This window comes from Xiphias gladius, chromosome 7, assembly GCF_016859285.1.
Source record: "Xiphias gladius isolate SHS-SW01 ecotype Sanya breed wild chromosome 7, ASM1685928v1, whole genome shotgun sequence".
Taxonomy (NCBI): domain Eukaryota; kingdom Metazoa; phylum Chordata; class Actinopteri; order Istiophoriformes; family Xiphiidae; genus Xiphias; species Xiphias gladius.
This window is the reverse complement of record NC_053406.1, coordinates 29,283,366-29,303,358: the sequence shown is the minus strand read 5'-3', so window position 1 is coordinate 29,303,358 and position 19,993 is coordinate 29,283,366. Positions and strand designations below refer to the sequence as shown.

The 19,993-nt window shown below is 45.8% G+C and overlaps 2 protein-coding genes across 2 annotated transcripts; one reads left to right on the top strand and one right to left on the bottom strand.

Moving 5' to 3' along the window:
* The first annotated feature begins 2,050 nt into the window (after positions 1–2,050).
* Positions 2,051–7,693, top strand: aqp11 (aquaporin 11). Its single transcript, XM_040130864.1, has 3 exons — positions 2,051–2,845; positions 4,486–4,602; positions 6,742–7,693. Exons 1-3 carry the CDS (start codon positions 2,248–2,250, stop codon positions 6,840–6,842), a joined length of 816 nt encoding a protein of 271 aa, XP_039986798.1. The 5' UTR covers positions 2,051–2,247; the 3' UTR covers positions 6,843–7,693.
* A 958-nt stretch (positions 7,694–8,651) lies between these two features.
* On the bottom strand, positions 8,652–19,335 carry clns1a (chloride channel, nucleotide-sensitive, 1A). Its single transcript, XM_040130865.1, has 8 exons — positions 18,743–19,335; positions 17,095–17,231; positions 15,178–15,321; positions 13,998–14,105; positions 12,637–12,642; positions 11,953–12,126; positions 9,966–10,032; positions 8,652–9,148 (listed from the first exon to the last, which is right to left on the bottom strand). Coding segments are annotated over exons 1-8 (756 nt in total). The 5' UTR covers positions 18,862–19,335; the 3' UTR covers positions 8,652–9,147.
* Positions 19,336–19,993: the final 658 nt, after the last annotated feature.

Here is a 19,993-nt window from a genome sequence, read left to right as displayed (position 1 = left end):
CAAATTATACCAGCAAACAGATGTTAACGTACACAAATGAAAGGGGCCTACCACAAGATCTTCGACAACCACTTCTAAAAGGTTCTGATGCTGTCAGTGAATGTTGATGGTGAAGAACGCACGAGGCAAGTTGAGCGAAGACTCGGTTACTCTTCTGGGTGACACACACATCGTGCAGAACAGCCTCCGCTGCAGTCATTCTGTCGAGTGCAACCACTGCTCTCTGCCAGCAGTGAACCAAAAAGCTTAAATGTGGCGACTGCACAGAAGAGTCCCAGCAACACAGACCTTCCCGCTGTCGCTCTGTATCTCATGAGATGATACAGAGCCCCACGGGGTAGGGTACCCATTCTCATGTTTGCCCATGAGAGTGGGTAAACACGCTCGCCCCGGGGAACGCAATCAGAGCACAGTGCAGCTCCGTGGGGCCGTGCAGTGTTGTGATACGAGTGGGGAAGAATCTGACAATGGGCTGTAGATCAAAACCCAGATGCTGTTAGGTGGCGTTGGGGGGAATGTAGGATCCAGCAGTTTTGAAGCTCGACTTAAAATAGGCACCAAAAGACTATCTTTGCAACTGCTGCTCCGATTTTGACCTTTCTTTTATTCTGTCCTGCACAAGTCCCTCTACTTTATGAACATTAAAATCTACTCTTTTAATATGAGCCGCGTGGGCAACTCTAAACCCACCGCAATGAAAAATACCAGAACAGCTGCCGCGTCGTTATAGGACAGGACGAATCCCAGGGCCAGAGAAGTGTAAATGCACCACAAGGCCGGTTGAAATTTTCATTTGAGACGGCAGACCAGGATTTTAATGTGAAAATCCAACCACTTCACAATAAAGCCATAGACTTTCTATATTACTCCCTCACTTTATCCTTTCGTTTATTGAACCTGTGACCCTCTCTCTCACACGCACCTGCAGGATAAGGACTGAGGATATTAAACCTATGTCCTTGTCTTTCTCTGTCACATGCACATTTCTCACCAGTGGTTTCTCCACATCTCTTCATTATCTGTGTTTAAAGACGCTTTGGCTTCGACAGTTTTTGGCTCCATTTCCTCTCACAGTTCCCCCTTCAGCTGTCCATCAAGCCTGCAGGTGGCGGCTTCACTGCTTCTGTTTGAAAGGAAGTTGGCGTTATTAAGACTTCTTAAGACATGTGGCTCTATGGATGGTGATTTCGGTCTGTCTGTCCACCACTTCGGTCCGGGGCGAAATATCTCGACGACTATTCGATGGATTGTCGTGATATTTTTGTACAGGCGTTCGTGTTTCCCACAGGAACAATCCTATTCACTTTGGTGATTCTCTCGTGTTACCATGGGGTTGACATTGGGTGCTTTGAGGGAAATGCGTCTGCAGATATTAAGATTGCCTGCCATAAAGTCCCAGCTGTGGTGTCCCCAGAAATGCCACGGAGGGGAAACGCATATCAGAGCCCAAAGGGGAAATCGAGCTGTGAACCTTGGACGGGCCAACCCGGGCCACCGATCCTGTCTGCCTTTTGTGTGCAAACCCACCTACGGGCCGCCGACAGAAAGTTGGGGCCATTAAGGGAGACGCCACATGGGCAAACCCACAGGGGGGCTCGTATTGTGGGTGTGCCCCTACCCACTGTGGACATACAGAGGGAGGTGAGGGCTGCGAGAATGTGGCACAAATATAACATACCAATGTCACAAATATGATTTAACATTTTTATTATTTATTAATAATGACAGTAACAGCGTAAGGGAAGCAGGGGCTTCAAGAGAATAAAAGTGCTGCCCCTTGAAACGCATTGGGAGTTAAATGTCAGCCAGGTGAAGAATACAGAAGAGGAAATGCAGAGAGGAGGAGAGAGGAGTGCTGGGTGGGAGGAGGAGGAGAAGGAAGAGATGGAGGGCAAGCCAGAGAGAGCAGATGAGAAAGAGAGAAAGACAGAAAAAAGAGCGGGGGGAGGCAGAGGGGGCAGCGGTATCTGCAGGAGAGGGTGGAGGAGGAAAACTGCGGAATTCAGTCACTTCCGGACCATGTGAGCTACCGTGAGCGATGCTCATTTGCTCCCGGTCGGACGAGCAGGAGCCGCAGGAGCCGGGCACAGCCGAGGCTTCCATCCGCCAGAGGCAGCGACATCCATCGGGAGAGAGAGAGGCCGGAGGCCGGAGAGCAGACGTCAGCGGCGCGGTGCACACGACGGAGTCTCGCAGCGGCTGAAGGCGGTGACAGTCCCCGGCAGACAGCGAAGACCTCCCGTGGAAATGACCGCAGACGTGGCGGTGTCGCTGTCGGTGCTCGCGGGGATCGTCGCGCTGAGCTATGCGACACGCAGGTTTTTGAACAGGACCCTCGCGGGCACCGGGCTCTCGGGTTACGCCGGGGAGCTCGTGTCCACCTTCCAGCTGTGCTGCTGCACGCACGAGCTAAAGCTGCTGTCCGAGGTGGGCGGGATCGAGCCTCGACTCGCGCTTACGTTGACGTACCTGGCGTCCGTGGTCCACGGGCTCACCTTCTGCGGGGCCATCGGGAACCCCTCCGGTGCACTCGAGCACGCGTACCACGCGAGGATCTCGGGTCGGTGCGCCCTCGGGCGGATCGCGTGCCAGTTCGCTGCGGCCGCCGCTGCCCGAGTCGCGGTGCCGGTGATCTGGGGCTTGGGCTTGTCGAGACTGCACGTGCGGCACAAGTTGCTAGGTTACCGGTGCGTCAGCCCCATTCGCGCGCAGCTGCCCGAGGCCGCCGCCGTGGAGCTCGCGTGCGCCTTTGTGGTACAGACTGCCATTACGCGCACGCGATCGGTGGAGGAGAAATACCGCGTGCACGCGGTGGCTGCGGTCATCGCAGCAGTGGTTTATGCAGGTAAGACAACGATTGTTTAGTAGTTTCTCTTCATGTCACGTGAAAGATACGGGTCACTGTTTGTGTTTCTGTAGCACGAGCACTCCTCTGAGTAAACCGATGTGACACTGTGAGGTCAGAGGTCAGCCTCCTAGTGTCCTGCTCTGTGGCACTTAAGCGGGTCTCTAGTGGTCTCTCAGAACTGGATTTAAAAAAAGAACAGCAAACGTGAGATGCGCGAGGCCATGTGGGCTACAGTCCCCTGGGAAAGTCTTCACCCCCCTGGTGTTTTTCCCGTTTCCTTGCAACCTGGAATTTAAATGGGTTTTTGGGGGGGTTCGACGCTGCGGGTTGATTTACACAACGCACCCGCCACGTTGAGGCTGCGAAATGTGTTTTTAGTGTGACACAAACATTGATTAAACCTAAAGAGAAGTCTGGAGTGCGCACAAGTATTCACCCCCCCAAAGTCAATGGGTTTGCGCCACACATGGTATTTCCCATTATGGCCAGAAAGTTCAGTTGTAGTCTCGGCCGACCAGACAACCTGGCGCACGCTGTTTGGTCAGCTCCAACCGCGTTTTCCTCTTTTTTCCGGCCACTCTTCCATAGAAAGCCCCCGCCCAGAGTGGTCCTATGGACAGACAGTGCCATCTGCGTCGTGGACCTCCGCAGACCCTTCGGGGCTCCCTTTGGGGTCTGGTTTTTTTTGGTTTGGGCCCTCTCTGGTTGGTGTGTGTTGGTGCTAGTATCCCATGATGGCCGCTGAATGCTTCGCCTACGGCGCGCGTGGCCTTCCTCTTAGGCAGCGTGCTGTTTGTTTTTTGGTTGTTTGGGGGCCATCTGACGCTCACAACAGACAAAGTAATATAATGAATGTGGAAGCGGAGGGAGGAGAGAAGAAGAACTCAGAGTTCAAAGTTAACCAAGGTTAAACTCTTCCCAAAGAAAGCAAATAAAAAAGAAAATTTAACTGCGAAATAACCTTTTTTGAGGCTTTAGTGTGGTTGGCTTTTTTTTGTGTGTGAAGAATGTAAATGCGTCTTCGTCTGTTGTCGCTTTGTTGTTTCATGTTTTGTTTGAGCTCTGTGAACAAACTGTGAACATGAAACACTGAGCAAGCAAACGACGTCCGTCTTTGTACCGAGAAAAAAGCCGGAGTTAAGGCGCAGCCTGGTTGTGACAAGGAAGGAGGCTAGCCGTCCCGCAGCTTAAAGCTCAAGCACGCGGTGTGTGCGTGTGTGTGTGTGTGTGTGTGCGTCTGTACATGTGAAGTAAGAGAGGAGGAACAGAGAACTAAGGAGAGACTAAGAACACGTACGTAAATTCTCTTCTAAGCTAAAAGCTTATTTAAAGCAAATTTAACGTTTCTTTTGTTTTGCTTTTAGTAAATAACTTTTTTTTTTGTTTTTTTGGAAACCCGTAAAATAGAATTCGTGATGTCGCTTTGTTGTGCCTCATTTCATTCATGTGTTCTTGTGTTTGAACTCTCTATGACATGAAAGAGCAGCAAGCAAACGACCGCCTTTTTGTGAGAAGAAAAGCCGGAGTTAAGAGCCCGTTCAGCCTGTTCGTTGTGAAGGAACGAGGCTACAGTTTCCGTCCTTGTAAGCTCGCTAATGCGAGTGTGTACGTGTGTGTGTGTGTGTGTGTGCGTCCAGGTGGCAGAGTGACGGGAGCGGTGTTTAACCCGGCCTTGGCCTTCTCCACACAGTTCCCCTGCAGTGGAAACTCCTTCCTGGACTACTGCCTGGTCTACTGCCTGGGCCCGCTGCTGGGTAAGACCCACCCATGTACACTGATGCCGGGGCATCCGGAGGTCCTGAAAAGTCTTAAAAAAACCCCACTGATTTCAGTTTCCTCCAATGAAAAGGGCCCTGAAAGGCATCGAAAAGTCTTAACTTTAATGTTTAAAGGTCTGAAATACTTTTTCTGGCCTGCTGTGGGGAAAAACTTTGGTCATGACATTTTTCTGTTTGTGATTTTAGCGAAAAAAATGGCTGGAAAATCCCTCGTGCTATTGTTTCAGACCTCTGCCCTAATTCAAAATTCATATGTAAACTTTAAGAGAATCGGTTGTATAATCCCTCCGTCCATTCGTCCGCTCATCCCTCCATTGGCTGCTGCTTATCCAGGTCCAGCTCGTGCTTAGTGACCGATGAATGGCACCACTAGGAACCGCCGTTGCGTGCGGCCGGGAAGCGCTGACCAAAATGCGACTCATTCGTACCCTGGCCAATGTGACCGTGAAACAGGTATTTTATCGCGGCCTGTCTGGCATTAAAACGTCCTAAAAGTGTTGAATCTAACTCAGTGAACCCTGCAGAAAACCCTCCGACGTGCTCACCGGCAACATGCAATTACTTAAATTAAAGTGCAGAAGTTTTAGCAACAAAATTACCTAAAGTATGAAAAGTGAAAATACTCATCACGCACATTGGCCCCCGTCAGAGCTTTATTATGAGATCACTCTCCCCGACGTATTAACATGTCGGCAGTACTTGGCCGTTGCAGTTAATTTTAACTACTTCAGTAGTTTTGAAAGAATGGATCACATTTTATAATCGCGATGGAAACCAAAAGAGAGTGAACATCGGATGCTGGATTCCTCGGGCGGATAAAAATATGACTGGTGGTAAATGGTGGTGATGCTGAGTAACTGCTAGATGTGTCAATTAGCAACAGTTTGCTAACAAGTTTAAAAGGTGGTGGTACGTCAGTGTTCTGCTGACAACTTGTTTCTACGGGTCCCCGGATGGAAAAAGAACAAAGTCTTTCTCAACGATATTAGGATTAGTTGTGTATTACGTTTTTTTTTCCCGTCTTTTTTCACTTTAGCTGGCGGTGTAAACTGAGAGGTTGCTAAGGGAACACTTCATCTCTCACCGCTGTTCCTCGCGTATTTCCGTTCTTACGTTTAATACGCTGGGGTCAGTTTGAGTCCGGCCTGCCCCTTAATATCGGTGTGTGAGTATTTTGGGAAAATAATCTCATAATATTTTCGCAACATAAATTTCCAAGTTCAGACAAGTTAATAAAATTTAAAAAAAACTCCAATGTTCAAAAGACCTGCTACTTTATCAATAAGACGCCATAAGACAACTGACGTGAAATCACTGTAGATCAACTTTAGGTAAGTTGATAAATACCCCCGTGTTGCCTGCAGTGTCCTGTGTACGTTCGCCCGTACGAAACTCTAAAACCTGAATTTCTCCCTTTTCGATCAAACTACACTCCCGTGTATCTAGTGAGATATGAGGACAGCTGGGGGGCGAGCAGCTCTGCGTTTCAGTGTGCGTCACTGTTGACGCAGGTCCGATGAGCTGCTTAAATGTTAAAATTCAGACAAACACGCTTTCTCTGCAACAGCAGCCGGAACACGCGCATCAGATATCGTCCTAAATCGTGTGATTTGCATGTTTTGTTGCCATAAAGCAACTGGCGTGGAGACGGAGGTAAGACCTGGATTCACAGCGGGTGGAGAGTTGCAGTTTCCAGGTCTTGGGTATTTCTGTTTTATGGGACATGCTATTTCTACTCCACTACATTTCAGAGGGACGTGCTGCCCTTTTGAAACACAGTTAACCGAGCAGTTTGGTTTGTGTATCACATGACAATGAATCAGTTGCAGCCCGGTTTGACACCGACAGGAAGTCTGTCCGGGTGATTCCACTCCAGCACCCAAATTCCATGTATCTCTTCCCTCATTCACATTTGTATGATAGTGTGAAATATTACAAAGGTGAAAAAATGTAGATCGCCTCATATTTTCAAGCTGCAAGGTTCTTTATGGGGGTTTGCCGAACGCTGTCCAATCGAGAGCTTGTTTCTCAAAGCAAACTGAATCTTCTCCAAATATTAAAACCATGTTTACTTCTTCGTCCTCTTCACCTCCTCTGACGCTCTTGCTGTTCCAGGTACGATGAGCTCAGTGCTGCTGTTGGACAAACTCGTCCCTCTGCTGTCAGGGAGATCGCCGCCTCTCCGCCTCCCCCCGGAGACCAAGAAGAGGACATGAGCATCGCAGGGCGGCGTTTCACACCCAGAGGACATGTGGACAATCGCTGACTGATTTCGGTCATCAGAAGCTAGAAAAAGAACAACGCTGATGTACACTTTGTTGAAGAGTGTTCAATGTGAAGGGTTTCTCCGCGATGGACCGCGACTATGCAGACGTTAGATGATTTCACCTCAGGAGCACATGTTGGAAGCTAAAATCAAAACTAAAGACACTCATTTTATGGGTTGTTTTTTTTAAATGGGGGAATTCAGAAGTTTACTTGCCACGTTTTTACTTTCCAGCTGCAAAATTAGTTTTTACAACAGAGGTGTTTGGCTGACCGATAAAAATAAACACTATCCTTGAGTTTCTTTCCGTTCAGCTCCACCACATTTAAAACTTTCAGACACTTTTTGGGCCACCACCCCGGAGCCGATGTCGCCTCTCCAGCTGTTAAAACAACTTTCACTGGAATATCAACAACTGTAACTGAAAGAAAGTTTGCCTGTTCTTAGTTTGATGACAGTTGTGACTGGATCTACGCAGCTGGTTAAAACACACCAACATTTACTTGCCTGTTTTTTTTTTTTGGTAATGTCAAGCTCTGCATAACTTGAAAATTGACGTTGTAAACTTAAGAATTTGATGTTCCAAACTTTATTTGAATAGCACTTTTCTTAACAAAGTTACAAAATACATAACTGTACATTATTAATGTTTATACTTCCTGTGACATTCCAGAGCCAAGCACAGTGTGGGAATGTCGCACTGCACAAGGTCTAGGTTAGTTTTTGCACAGATTTAATTGGTGCCTCGGAATTCTCTGTAAAAACTGTAAAGGCGGATTAAACTGTTGTGATAAGATTGAACGACTGAGTGAGCGGTTGGTTTATTTTAGTGTCTAAACGGCGCCGAGCAGGGCAGAGACTTTATTTCACGGTTCCATCTTGTCAAAATGCGAGGATTTGCCGCGTTTTTCTGTTTTACAACCGCTGGAAATGGACCCTCTTTGGTTGCTTTACTGCTGGTTGGACAAAGTGTTTTTTAAGATGTCAACTTGGCCTCTGGGAAATTGACGTTAGCATTTTTCACTGTTTTGACACTTTATAGACTAAACACTTAATACATTAACTGTAAAAATAACCGACAGATTAATCAATAAATAAGATTGTTAGTTACAGCCCTGGTGCTCAGCCTGTGGATTTACAAGACGCTAGACAGCAACAACAACAAAGATCACATGGTAATTCACGAATTGTAAAAGGGGATATTTCAGAATAAAGCGACCTATTATGTCTTTCAGCTGCGATGTATTTTCATCAGAAAGAAACTCTTCGTTAAAAAGCCAACTTAATAAATCTTCTTCAACCAAAACAAAAATCAAGATTCTTTAACTTCATTCTTCCATTTAATTTTTAAAAATTTTAAAAACATACATTTGTTCTTGTCCTGCCTGCGCCTCATTCTGCTGCTCTAGTGGCAAAGTTTAGATATTTCTGATTTCTCTTTGCAGTTATTTTATTTTTTTTTTTTTGAAGCTACAGTAAATGAAGGATCTAGTTAAAAACATAGGACTGACAAACAGTAACATCGCTATTATCCATTGTATGGCTGTCATGGTTTACCTGTTGGCAAAAAGTTGCTTATTTACACATCAAGCAGACACAGAAAAACATTATTATTCATTGTGTCCATCTGATAATTCTGCATAGGTTTTTTTTTTCATTTGAATGGGAGCGTTCCTCTCATATTGTATTAAGATAACCAAAAAAGGTTTAAGGGAGCTTTTAGACCACGATTCAGTTCAAATAAATCAAGGAAAGAAAGTCATACAAAAACTATGCATTTATTGACAATTTGATACAAAGACATGAACTCTCCTCGGCAGGAAAATCAGATATTAATTTGTCTTTAAGTACAAAACAGAAACAGAAAAGAGTGCTTTGTTTTTACAGTCAACAATGGGATCTGGGCATTTGGGGCTGCATCTCAATAGTCAACTGTAGCTGATGTGGCTGCATCATAGAAGTGTAGAACAGCACACATTGTTCAAATCACCTGGACAAATCAGTGCAGATGGAGGTGGAGAATGGGCAGAAAAGCAACGACACAATGCGATATGTGAGCTCCAATGCAACATGAAATAAAGAGAAAATGCAGGAAGATACAGACGACTACTGAGATGACTAAGTACATTGTTTGACAGTGAGAACAGGAAGAAAATACAAATAAGAGATGATAGCCTTAAAGAACGGCCAAGGTCCTCTTCTCCAATCTCTCGATGTAACTCAGGTGCTTTGACTGGTTGCTGAGATGACTTCCATCTACAGGACGAGTCAGATAACACGTGAATTTTTTCCATGGGCTCTGTGGCCACAGCTTTTAAAACTGCCATTATTAAGCCACTGCTTCAAAAAAACAAAAAAAACAACAAACAAATACTGATCCACAAATTCTGAACAATTATAGACCGATATCCTTTTTGATACACTTCAATCTGGCTTTCGGTCCCGTCATTCTCCTGGAACTGCCTCGACTTGAGTAGTCAGTGATCTGCTAACTCCGGCTGATTCTTGACTTGAGTGCAGCTTTTGACGCCGTGGACCATACCGTTTCGGATGCGGGGAGAAGCATATGGCATCAAAGGGATGGTGCCCTCATGGTTTTATTCATACTTATCAAATGGAACTCAATGTGTAAGTTACAATAACACAATCTCTGAATTTTCCGAATTAACGTTTGGTGTAGCCCAGGGATCGTTTCCTGTAACCTACGCATTGTTCTATCTGTACGCTTCCCCTTGGTGGCATCTTTTGCGAATACGTTGTTAATTTTCATTGCTACGCTGATGATACACAGCTATATAAATACGGACTTTTTTTGAATTGTGAATCATGCAAAAATGTCAGCAAAAAAAACTCTAAACCATAATGGAAATGCTGCGGGAAAGACGCTCTCTTTGTGAAATATTTCCACCGTGACTGAGATGAAACATCGCAGCTATAACGTAATTCAGCCACACTGAATGAACATCCAGGGTAACCGTGACAACTGCAACAGTAGTTAAACGTAAAGATGGTGGATGAATGGTGATCCTTGTTGGTTGTTTAAAAAAATTCTGGTTGATACAGTGAGACCTACCAGTGCTCGACATCTGCATCCTCAAACTGACCGGCCTCCATCGCTGCTGCATCCACCTCCATACCATCTGTCAGCAATAAGAAACACACCACACATTCTGTAATTTTAACATCCCTTAAACAACCTCTTGTAAAATCAGCTGTTTTGTTTTTTGTTTTCACTGCAGATTTCTGCAACGGAGCACAACAAAGTTTCAACAGTCATCGTTTTTAAATTACTTTCTTCATAGAAATATGAATAAGCAGATACGCACTCAACGAACACTTTATTAGGAACACCTGTACACCTGCCTATTCCTGCAATTATCCAATCGGCCAATCGTGTGACCGCAGCTCAATGTATAAAATCCTGCAGATACAGGTCAGGGGTTTCAGTGGATGTTCCCATCAAACATCACAACGGGGAAAAAATGTGATGACAGAGTTTACTCAGAGTGGTGGAAAAAACAACGGAAACGCCTCGTTGATGTGAAAGGTCAGAGGAGACTGGCCAGACTGGTTGGAGCTGACAGAAAGGCTACGGTAACTCAGATAACCACTCTCTACAACTTTGGTGAGCAGAAAAGCATCTCAGAATGAACAACATATCCAACCTTGTGGTGGATGGGCTACAACAGCATAAGACCACATGGGGTTCCACTCCTCTCAGCCAAGAACAGAAATCTGACGCTGCAGTGCGCACAGGCTCACCAGAACTGGACAGTTAAAGACTGGAAAAACGTAGCCTGGACTGATGAAACCGGATTTCTGCTGAGGCAGCAGATGGTAGATGCAGAATTTGGCCTCAGCAGCGTGAATCCATGGACCCAACCATTCTTGTGTCAACAGTCCAGGTTGGTGCTGGTGGTGAATTGGTGTGGGGAAGGTTTTCTTGGCACTATAGGCCCCTGAATACCAACCAATCATGGTTTGAATGCCACAGTCTATCAGAGTATTGCTGCTGAACATGTGCATCACTTTATGGCCACAGTCTATCCATCTTCTAATGGCTACTTCTGGCATGACAATGCTCCAAGTCACAAAGCAAAAGTCGTCTCAAACTTGTTTCATGAGCATGACAATGAGTTCAGTGCAGTTCAGTGGCCTCCCCAGTCACCAGATCTGGATTCAGTAGAACACCTTTGGGGTGTGGTAGAACAGGAGACTGGCAGCTTGAATGTGCAGCTGACAAATCTGCAGAAATGATGTGATGCAGTTACGTCAACGTGGACCAGAATCTTAAAGGAAATGTTTCCAACATCTTGTGGAATCCAGGCCACGAAGACCTGAGGCCGTTCTGAGAAGAAAGGGAGGCTCAGCCCAGTATTAGTGTGGTGTTCCTAATAAAGAGCTCACTGAATGTAGTATATTTATACAAATCTTCAAATCTGTGTCTTCTCTCTCTGACTGTCAGCTACTATATACTGCAACGAAGAAGTTGGTTTTAATTCCCACATGAAGTTCTAGGTGTAGAGCGCAAAGGATCAAAATCTTATATTCAATGTAAAATTTCTCTGAGTTTGTCACACAATTAAAACAAAGTACTAAATGTTTGCAATTGCTCCCAGTCTCTATGACTGAATTAATTATTTCAATCCAGATCTGAAATTATGTTATTTACTGGTTTTTCACTGGTATTGTCAAATATATCGACACACTATCAGTACTGATCCAGTTCTTGCTCTGCATGGCTGCTCTGAACTTCTCTAAGCCAGAACCTGAACCGAGTGTGTCAACGTGAAAACTAATTCTCATTAACTGGTAACCTCCCCCCAAACATCTGGCTAAGACCAGGAAAGGTGATCACATCACTCCAGTTCTCTGATGTTTACACTTGGTTCCTGTTTGTCAAACACTGACTTGGGGCAAAAAAATACATTTGTAAGATTATTCATATCTCGCACTGCAGCTTCACTGCATCGAAAACAACAACAACAACAACAACAACAACAACAAAAAAAAATCTCCACAGTCATCAGGCTGCTGTGCGAATGTGATGTGACTCAAACCTTCAAAGTCGGCTTTGCTTTCTTCAGTTCGGACCCCAGCCATGTGGTACTGCTGAGCCACGCTCTGGGCTAACATCCCCTCCAGCCTCTCCAGCGTGGCTTGGCCCTCCTGCGTGAGCGCCGACAGACCCTCATCACAGGTGTAGAAGGTCGGGATGTCGGCATGACCGTGCTCTGGGTGGTGGAGGAAAGAGTCGATGACCGTGACAGCAGCCATGTGCTTGATGTCGAGTACTCGGTAAAACTTTACTTGTAAGCTATTTAGCGTTTAGCGTTCACGATGTTTCCCCCCGTTTATCTGTATATTATAGGGACTGTTGGTCTGCGTGAGGTTCTCCACATAACAGCAAAGGTATTTGTCTGTCAGTCGTCTGTCACATGCGCTGACTGCACTAAAGCTGAATGGAGTAGGCAGAATATTCATCGCAAACCCACATCAGAATCGCTACGTCCAGTGTGTTTGGCAGTGTGTGCCAGCACAAACAGGAGATCACATTATCATATCAGCGTTACTGGCTGTTACTGCCAGTTTACCGCTATAAAACCGGAGGCCTAAGAATCTGAAAAAGCATTCAGGACTCAAGACACGATACCTTCTCTACTCCGACAGTAAAAAGGGAGAAAATAAAAAACAGCAGGGGTTAAGTTGTGTAAATTTGCAGTGATGAATGTCGGGCATCTTACCTGCCTCTGCAACCAGGGAGTCCAGAAAACCAGGGAGAGACGGACAAACAGAGACATAAGGAGAAAATAAATAAGAGTCAACATTTTAAATTCAGTCCACAGCATTTTATATTATGCTGTAGGTTGAAAACAGCCAAAGTTTCTAAACCCAAACAGGTTAATCAAGTCCTTTCCTCAAAGTAAAAACGTTACAGCTACCAAAACTGGAGTTAGTTTGGATGCATTCACCAGCACGTCACAGAACGACAAAAGGTTGAAAAACAGACGGGTTTGTAGAATTTAGTGCTCATGTGTATGGATTCTTATTCTACTGAAACATGACTAGGTCAAAACCCGGTATGTGGGTGGACCTGCCCTTTATCTGTTTGCTTCTCTCCTACTCTGTGCTCACATATACAGTCATTTACAGCTGAATTCCCAATAAAGCTGTTCTCACTTATACGTTTTTCAGTTTCTGTTGTCAGGTACTGGGACGAGTATGAAATAGTGACTGAAACGTGGCCCGTTAAGACGACATGTTAACCAGCAGACACTTCCAAACCACTTCCAAGCTGCTGCACTGCTGCTAAAATCCTGATTTTACAACCGAGACGTCGTCTGACAGAATCACCAGACACATAAGTTAAAGACAATGGCTGTGCTGTGATTTCAGCTGTATTTACCTGTAAAATAACGACTCAGAGAGAAATTCAGAAGCTCTTTCAAGTCTGTGTCAGCTGCCATGTGGTCAATTGAATGAGACGCAGAGAGGTGTTGCCTGCGGAGGGAAAGCCCGACCTTGGGCTCCTGGTGCAATACTGGCAACTCTCTTCTATGGAAAGGAGCTATGGTTTGTCCGAAAAGTCACTAGCATGGTCGCTAGGTGCTTTTGTGAAGAAAACTAAAAGCTAAAGGGTGTGAGAAGTCCATAAATCCAGCGACAAAGGCTCCACGTTGGCAACGCTGCCTGTAAACGACCCCCTGATGATGCAGTAGAAACTGTTTGTGCCAATTAATTTTGAAAGAGCGACGGCCAATGGGGAAACTCCAACACTCAGCTGGCTCATTGTTGTGGACCAGCCAAAAAACACATATTCCCTAAAACAACGTCTACATTATCAATGGATGGTATAAAATTATGTATCATTTGGAAAAGAAACAAAAAAACCCCACACATTTGGTGGTGTTTTGTATATTTTATATTGATTATGGACCGAGTGCCCCGATACCAGAATGTTATAGTACAGAATAGGAAATTAAAATTTACTTGGGAAATTTAAGTTATTATAACGCTGTTGACCAGTCGTTCACAGATAAAGTTAGAATGTGTGCGTTTGCTTGTACGTTTTTGTGAATCTTCATGTGCATTCGTTTTTCCTCACCGGCCTCCTCCACATCGTACTCCTCTCCTTCGAAGTCGTTGTCGGAGTCGTCCTCGGGGTCTGGGTGCAGTGCCTGGCACTCACACATTGCTGAGAACATGGCCTCCACTGCATGGAAAACACACACACACACACACACACACACACAAAAATGAGATGCTACACCGTGCAGCCCCCCTTTGCTAATTTCAACAATCTGCAATTACCATTGCAAAACACTGTCACTATGTCAAACCGCCTATATTACGTATATCTGCTTCTAAATAATTTCACTAAAGTTATGATCAACCTAATATTATTTGTACTGCGATTCAGCTGAATCCCTCATCCTGGCATGTGTGGACTGAATGTTTTGTGTTTTTGTATTTGTCACCCTATCCCACAAAAAGACCCAAACCAGCAAAGTGTTAGTTCGTTTCTCAGTCTCTACCCTGTCCGAGCTCCAAGCCTGCTGGTTGCAAGTGAAGACAGAAATCTTTCAGAGACACCTCACAGATGTTTGGATTCATTTTTTGAAAGGCTCAGCAATTTCAGGAGGAAATAGCGCATTTGTGAGGGTCTACTTTCAGTGGCGGACAGAGTAATGCGTTATATTGGTTTTTGGCTATACAGACAATATTTGTTAGTTGGATACATTTAGTGCTTGGTTGGTCTTTTCACGGGATTTGTTGACAATAAGAAGAAATATAGAATATCATCAGATTTACCGTGTACTTAAAGGGTCCTGATGTTTTTTTATTATATCAACAACAAAATAAAACATATCTTCGAGGTTTTGTAGTTTTTAAAGCAGGACACTACAAATATTTAACATTTAAGAAAGAAAAAGTCTGCTCTGCAGCCTGGTGCCTTCAAGAGTCCTCCAAGATCTTATGGACATTTACAATGGACTGTTTGGGCAATAACTTTAACATTCATCTGTGTTTTTAACTCAGAAACTGTGGTTGTGATAATATGGTTAATGTGTTTTAAAATCTGGCCAATCGCTCACTTGGCTCACTTGTAGAGCTGTGTCTACTATGTCATTAAAATGTTATCAAAACCGATCAGAATGACGCCCAGAAGTATGAAGAGGCTCGGGTAGTAAAAAACAAAATGGTGTGTATTTCAGTAAAGGAGCATCATCCGTGAGATACATTGTGAAGTCAATGTACCAGCCATCCTCAGTGTGGTCACTCACGTGCCGCCTTGTCGCTGGGCACAAATCGAATCTCCGTGATCGCTCCTTCATCATCATCACCACCACCATCGCCGCCGCTGCTGTCGTCGTCGTCGTCGTCTTCGTCATCAGGTGCTTTCTCTGCCATTTCTGCCTCATTCTCATCTACGAGGGATGAAGGTGAAAACCAACCAGTTAGAGACTCACAACCGCAGAAACTGACAGAAGGCCACACTACGGCTCGTGGCCGGTGTTTCCCAAGATACAAGAAAAAACGATGACCCGCCCATAAACACTGCTTGATACCACTCCACACTCCACACGGTCTCTCTCTCTGTACAACAGCAGCAAAGCCATTCGCGTACACACATTCATCTCGCCGTGTCGTGACCATATAAAGGGATCACGTGTAGGGAAATGTTTTGTTTCTGCGCAGGGACTTCACAGAGCTGCAAACACCTTCAATAACTTCACAGAAACGAAACATCTTTCTGCACAAGGGTTCGTACAGATGTTTATGTCAGTAAAATGATTAGATGACAGGGTTTCTGCACAAAATCTAATTTCAATTCTTTTAAAGATCTCAGCCAAGAAAATCTAATTCCCTTTCCACAGGAGATAAAACGCACATTAAGGCTGGGTAACATGCTTTTAATCTATCACGATATAAATATGGATGTTTTTCCAATATATATATCTATTTCTATGTAACAAATGTGTGCAACATCGTATAAATGGATCAAATGTAGTAATTAAAATGCTTAATGCAGTGAACTGTGTTCCACTGTTCTGCATTATATGAATGTTTGAGACAAAATCTTATATAACTAATTTTGAGAGCTTTTAATCACAGTTTGCTTAAAACCTTTGATTTGGAGAGAAATGTGTCAAACCATGAAGCAAAATGCAAAGCAACACTATTCCCCGACCCTGGTGCACATAAAAGCGGATGGACTGTTAAAACCTGCCCAGAGACTAAGCGAAGACCAGGGCCAACAACAGTCCTGTTCTAACACTAAGGTTTAACCAGGACACAGCACTTTTTATAATCTGGTTATTTCAGAGTTACATGTGATATAATTTTAAAAAAAGAAAAGAAAAAAACCCCACTAAAGACAATAAAGTGGTTTTAAATGTTCAGGATTATGTAATTATCAATGGTGTTGTCTTTTCTAAACTACTGAAGTGTGCTGCACAAGGGCGGGTTTTGTTGGTTAACGCAGCTCCATCTGCACACTAAGTGTGTTTGCCCTACTTGCCCTCAAACCCAAGTGACCGTCGCCGACCACACCACGGTAAATGACAACTCCTGTACTTTCGGTACGGGACTAGTTTCACTTTGCCTTATTCGGCTGGACTTCATGTCCAGATTCTCGCTAGTGCCCGACGGAGATCAGCCCCGTAGACCCCTGGGGACCCCCTTTAGCTTAGCATCATTAATAAATGTTCTGTTTACTCCCGCACTCCATCACCTTCAGGGAGGAATGACAGGAGCCGGTGACGGCCGGTGGAGAACCGAGCCAGACACACAGAATAAGATGAGGGAGGAAAAAAGGAAAAAAAAAGAAAAGAGTTGGTCCAGACTGAAGAACAGCCAATTTTATATTTAACTATGTAACGTTACATCCATGTAGGTCGATGTGATTTCTCATGAGTCTTCTTCATCTCATGATTTAAACCCTTCCATGATTAAAAATCAGACTCTTTAAGACATTTTATGGCCTTAAAGTTCAAGACCCTTTAAGACTTTTTGAGGATCTGCTGGATGGAGGAGCGTTTGGTAGTAAGTGGCGTATTTCTGGCGCTAAACGAACCTTCCCTCGTTTCACGAAAACCATCAGGCTAAAAAAAACCAGCTAACAAATGCGACTTTTCCAACCTCCCGGATTCAGGGTACAAACTGACTGGTGAAGCGTCCGGCTCGGGAATTGGCCTCACCGCTGAGTTTGCCGTTGACCATGACGTACAGGTGTTCCTGCGGGTAAGCACTGACGTCCCTGGAGATGGCGTGCAGGCCGATGGTGGGATACTCCAGGGAGAAACCCATCCCCGAACCATCGAACCACGACAGGCGTCTGAGAAAAAGACGACAGACAGACACACACACACACACACACACACACACAGGGTTTAATCTGCAGAGCCAGAGACAGCTGGAAAGGGCGTTGAACCGGAGGATGGGCAACATTTAATGGCATCGTTGCCTTTAAAGGATCGTTTGGCAGGAGCAGGAAACCTGGGGAGTTGTTTGACAAATGTGTCGCACGGTATACCGACACTAGAGAGGCATCGCAGCATCGGCAACGGTACAGTACCGGATTTGATCAGTACCGACGCTTTTAACAATGCCGGTGTTTTAATAGGAGCCTGGGCAGCGCTCCGCTTCCACTCACCACGAGAGCCACAGACCGGGAGGCACGGCGGCAAGTACGGGGGCTCTTGCCGACTCCCACGGCTGGTCGACAAAGAGGAGGCACCGAGAGAAACATGGCATTGACCTGCGACAGGTCGGACGACTGGGACCCGCCCGGTGGCGAGAAAAACGTTTCGCCCATCGGAGCGTGACGAGGCAGAGTCAGGGGCAACGACAGCGGTCGAGTCTGGCTTCATCTTTTCAGACCAGTTCCCAATGCGGCACTAATCTCTACAGGCAAACGCGACGATCGCACCGGTGCCCGGTAACTTCACCAGACGTTGCGAGGCGCCGACGAGAACGCAGACCGGCACCAGCGGTTCCAGGTGACCATCTGACAGCACTGGCGACCGTCGTCGGTCCGCGACTGTGTCCGAGCTCGGCGACCGTTCCGGAGTTGCGGGTCTAATGAAGCGAGAACCAGCACCTGAACGCACGTTCAGTTCTGTGTTAAGGAAAAACCTACCGCTTGACAGGCCACGACTGTGGGTCAGGAACTAATGAGGTCTTCATTATTGATCCATCCGGGATCAATCGGGTGCCAATTTTAGCTATAAAATTGCCACAAAAACGGTGGAAAGGCCCGTGATGATTTCACTGAACTATCAGAGTGGCAAGGGGGGGAAAAGTAAGCGAAAGACCTGGTTTTCTGCACAGTCCGTCCATAAAAACGTGATCTGAAGTTTAATATCGGTCACATCATGTTCTTGAGCGAACGAAACACAAAGAATTATAACGTTTCCCGATTAACATCCAGGGTCCTGGTGGAAAAGGCAAGTGGACCCTCGGATCTAGTGGCCGGTCGCAACTCCTTTGACAGCAGTGACGGGAAAAACATGCGCCTCCGGAGCTCGGGAGTCTCCACAAAACGATCGCCCGAATACCAAAACAGGTGCCAATACATTTTCTGTTGATAGACTAATCGACTAATCGACTGATCGCTGTCGCTCTACAAATAACCGAATCAACGTCGAGGTATTACTTTGAAAGAGACAACTCCGGAAGTGTTTGGCGTGCGGCGTCGTGGTGCGTTTAACGACGTTACTACGCTCTCTGTTCTGAATGTCGGTGTCATTCGCCCCCGTGTCTGCCTTCACCGCTGACGACTCCTCGGGTCCAACGCTCGCGTAAACCCCGAAACCGGTGGTTTCGGAGAGAGAAACGGTCACTTACGTCTCCGCGACGTACAGCGTGCCGCAGCCCAGCCTCTCGCCGTCCATCACCGCCGTGGTCTCGGCTTGCTCATGCCGCACTCCCTCGGTGGGTGGATGGAGGTTCTTCAGCAGAACCATCGCTGACAGTCTGCGGACCCGCTGGAGGAGTTGGCGGGAGAGGAGAGACACCGGACTCTGGCGTCAGCGCGGAGCTGGGTGACCTATTTCGTGCCACAAAGCCGGCTAATTTAACCCGGGATAACTTCTCGGCAAATAAGTACTCGACGGCTGCAGGCGGGAAAACTGCGAGCCTGGAAGCGTGCTTCTTCTCCGAGATTGACCAGCGCAGGCCGGGCCGTTCAGGGCGTGAACACGGGCGGTGTAAAGTGTGCAAATGGACGAGTTAGCCGACCGGTGTTGACGCCGACCGCTCCTCGGGCTCGGGCTTTCAAAGAGACGAAATATCGCGGCACGATGCGTCGGTGCTTCGACACGCCAGAGAGTCACGTGTCCACCGCGATTTTGGCGTCGTTACGTGCGCTCGTACGTAACATCCCCGGTAGCGTAGCCACAGTGCGTGTCGGCGTTTCGTAGCTTTGTTGTGAATGTCCTTACCGGAAGTGCTCTCGTGCCATGACGTCTACCTTGACGCCTCGGTCATAACTGCACACAATCGCGAGGGTGTGGCGCCATCCGGTGGTCACCTCGCGTAACTGCACCCTCGGCTATTTCGAAGTTATCTAGCGGAAGAGGAAGTGTCATTTTGCGTCTACCTTGACGCTAGGTGGCGTTATTTCGGGTCTGAATATATATATATATATATAAAACTGGTTTTCTTTTTCCATTTTGTCACGATAGAAGTGTTCGATCATGTAAATTGAAGGCACAATCCAACCCAGTGTAAAATGGAGAACATATCAGGACCGGGACAAAAACAGTGAGGTAAATAAATAAATAATGTGGAATATTAGTGAACTGAGGTTATTATTTGGAATAAATTGATAGTTGCCACATAAGCTCTACACACCCAGCAAGGCCAGAGAAATGCATGTAGAAATTTTACGTAACACGTAACACATACGCTTTGCTAATGTTGATGTCGTTTGTACCTTTTGTAGAACTGAACCTGAATCGCTCTCTCGCCTCTTCTGCGATTTTAATTTTAACCCCTCTAATTTTTTTTTTTTTTTTTTAATAAACAGAACTTTAAACTTTCTGATAAAAATGTCACGTTATATTTTGAATGGAAAGACCCCAAAATTAATCTTAT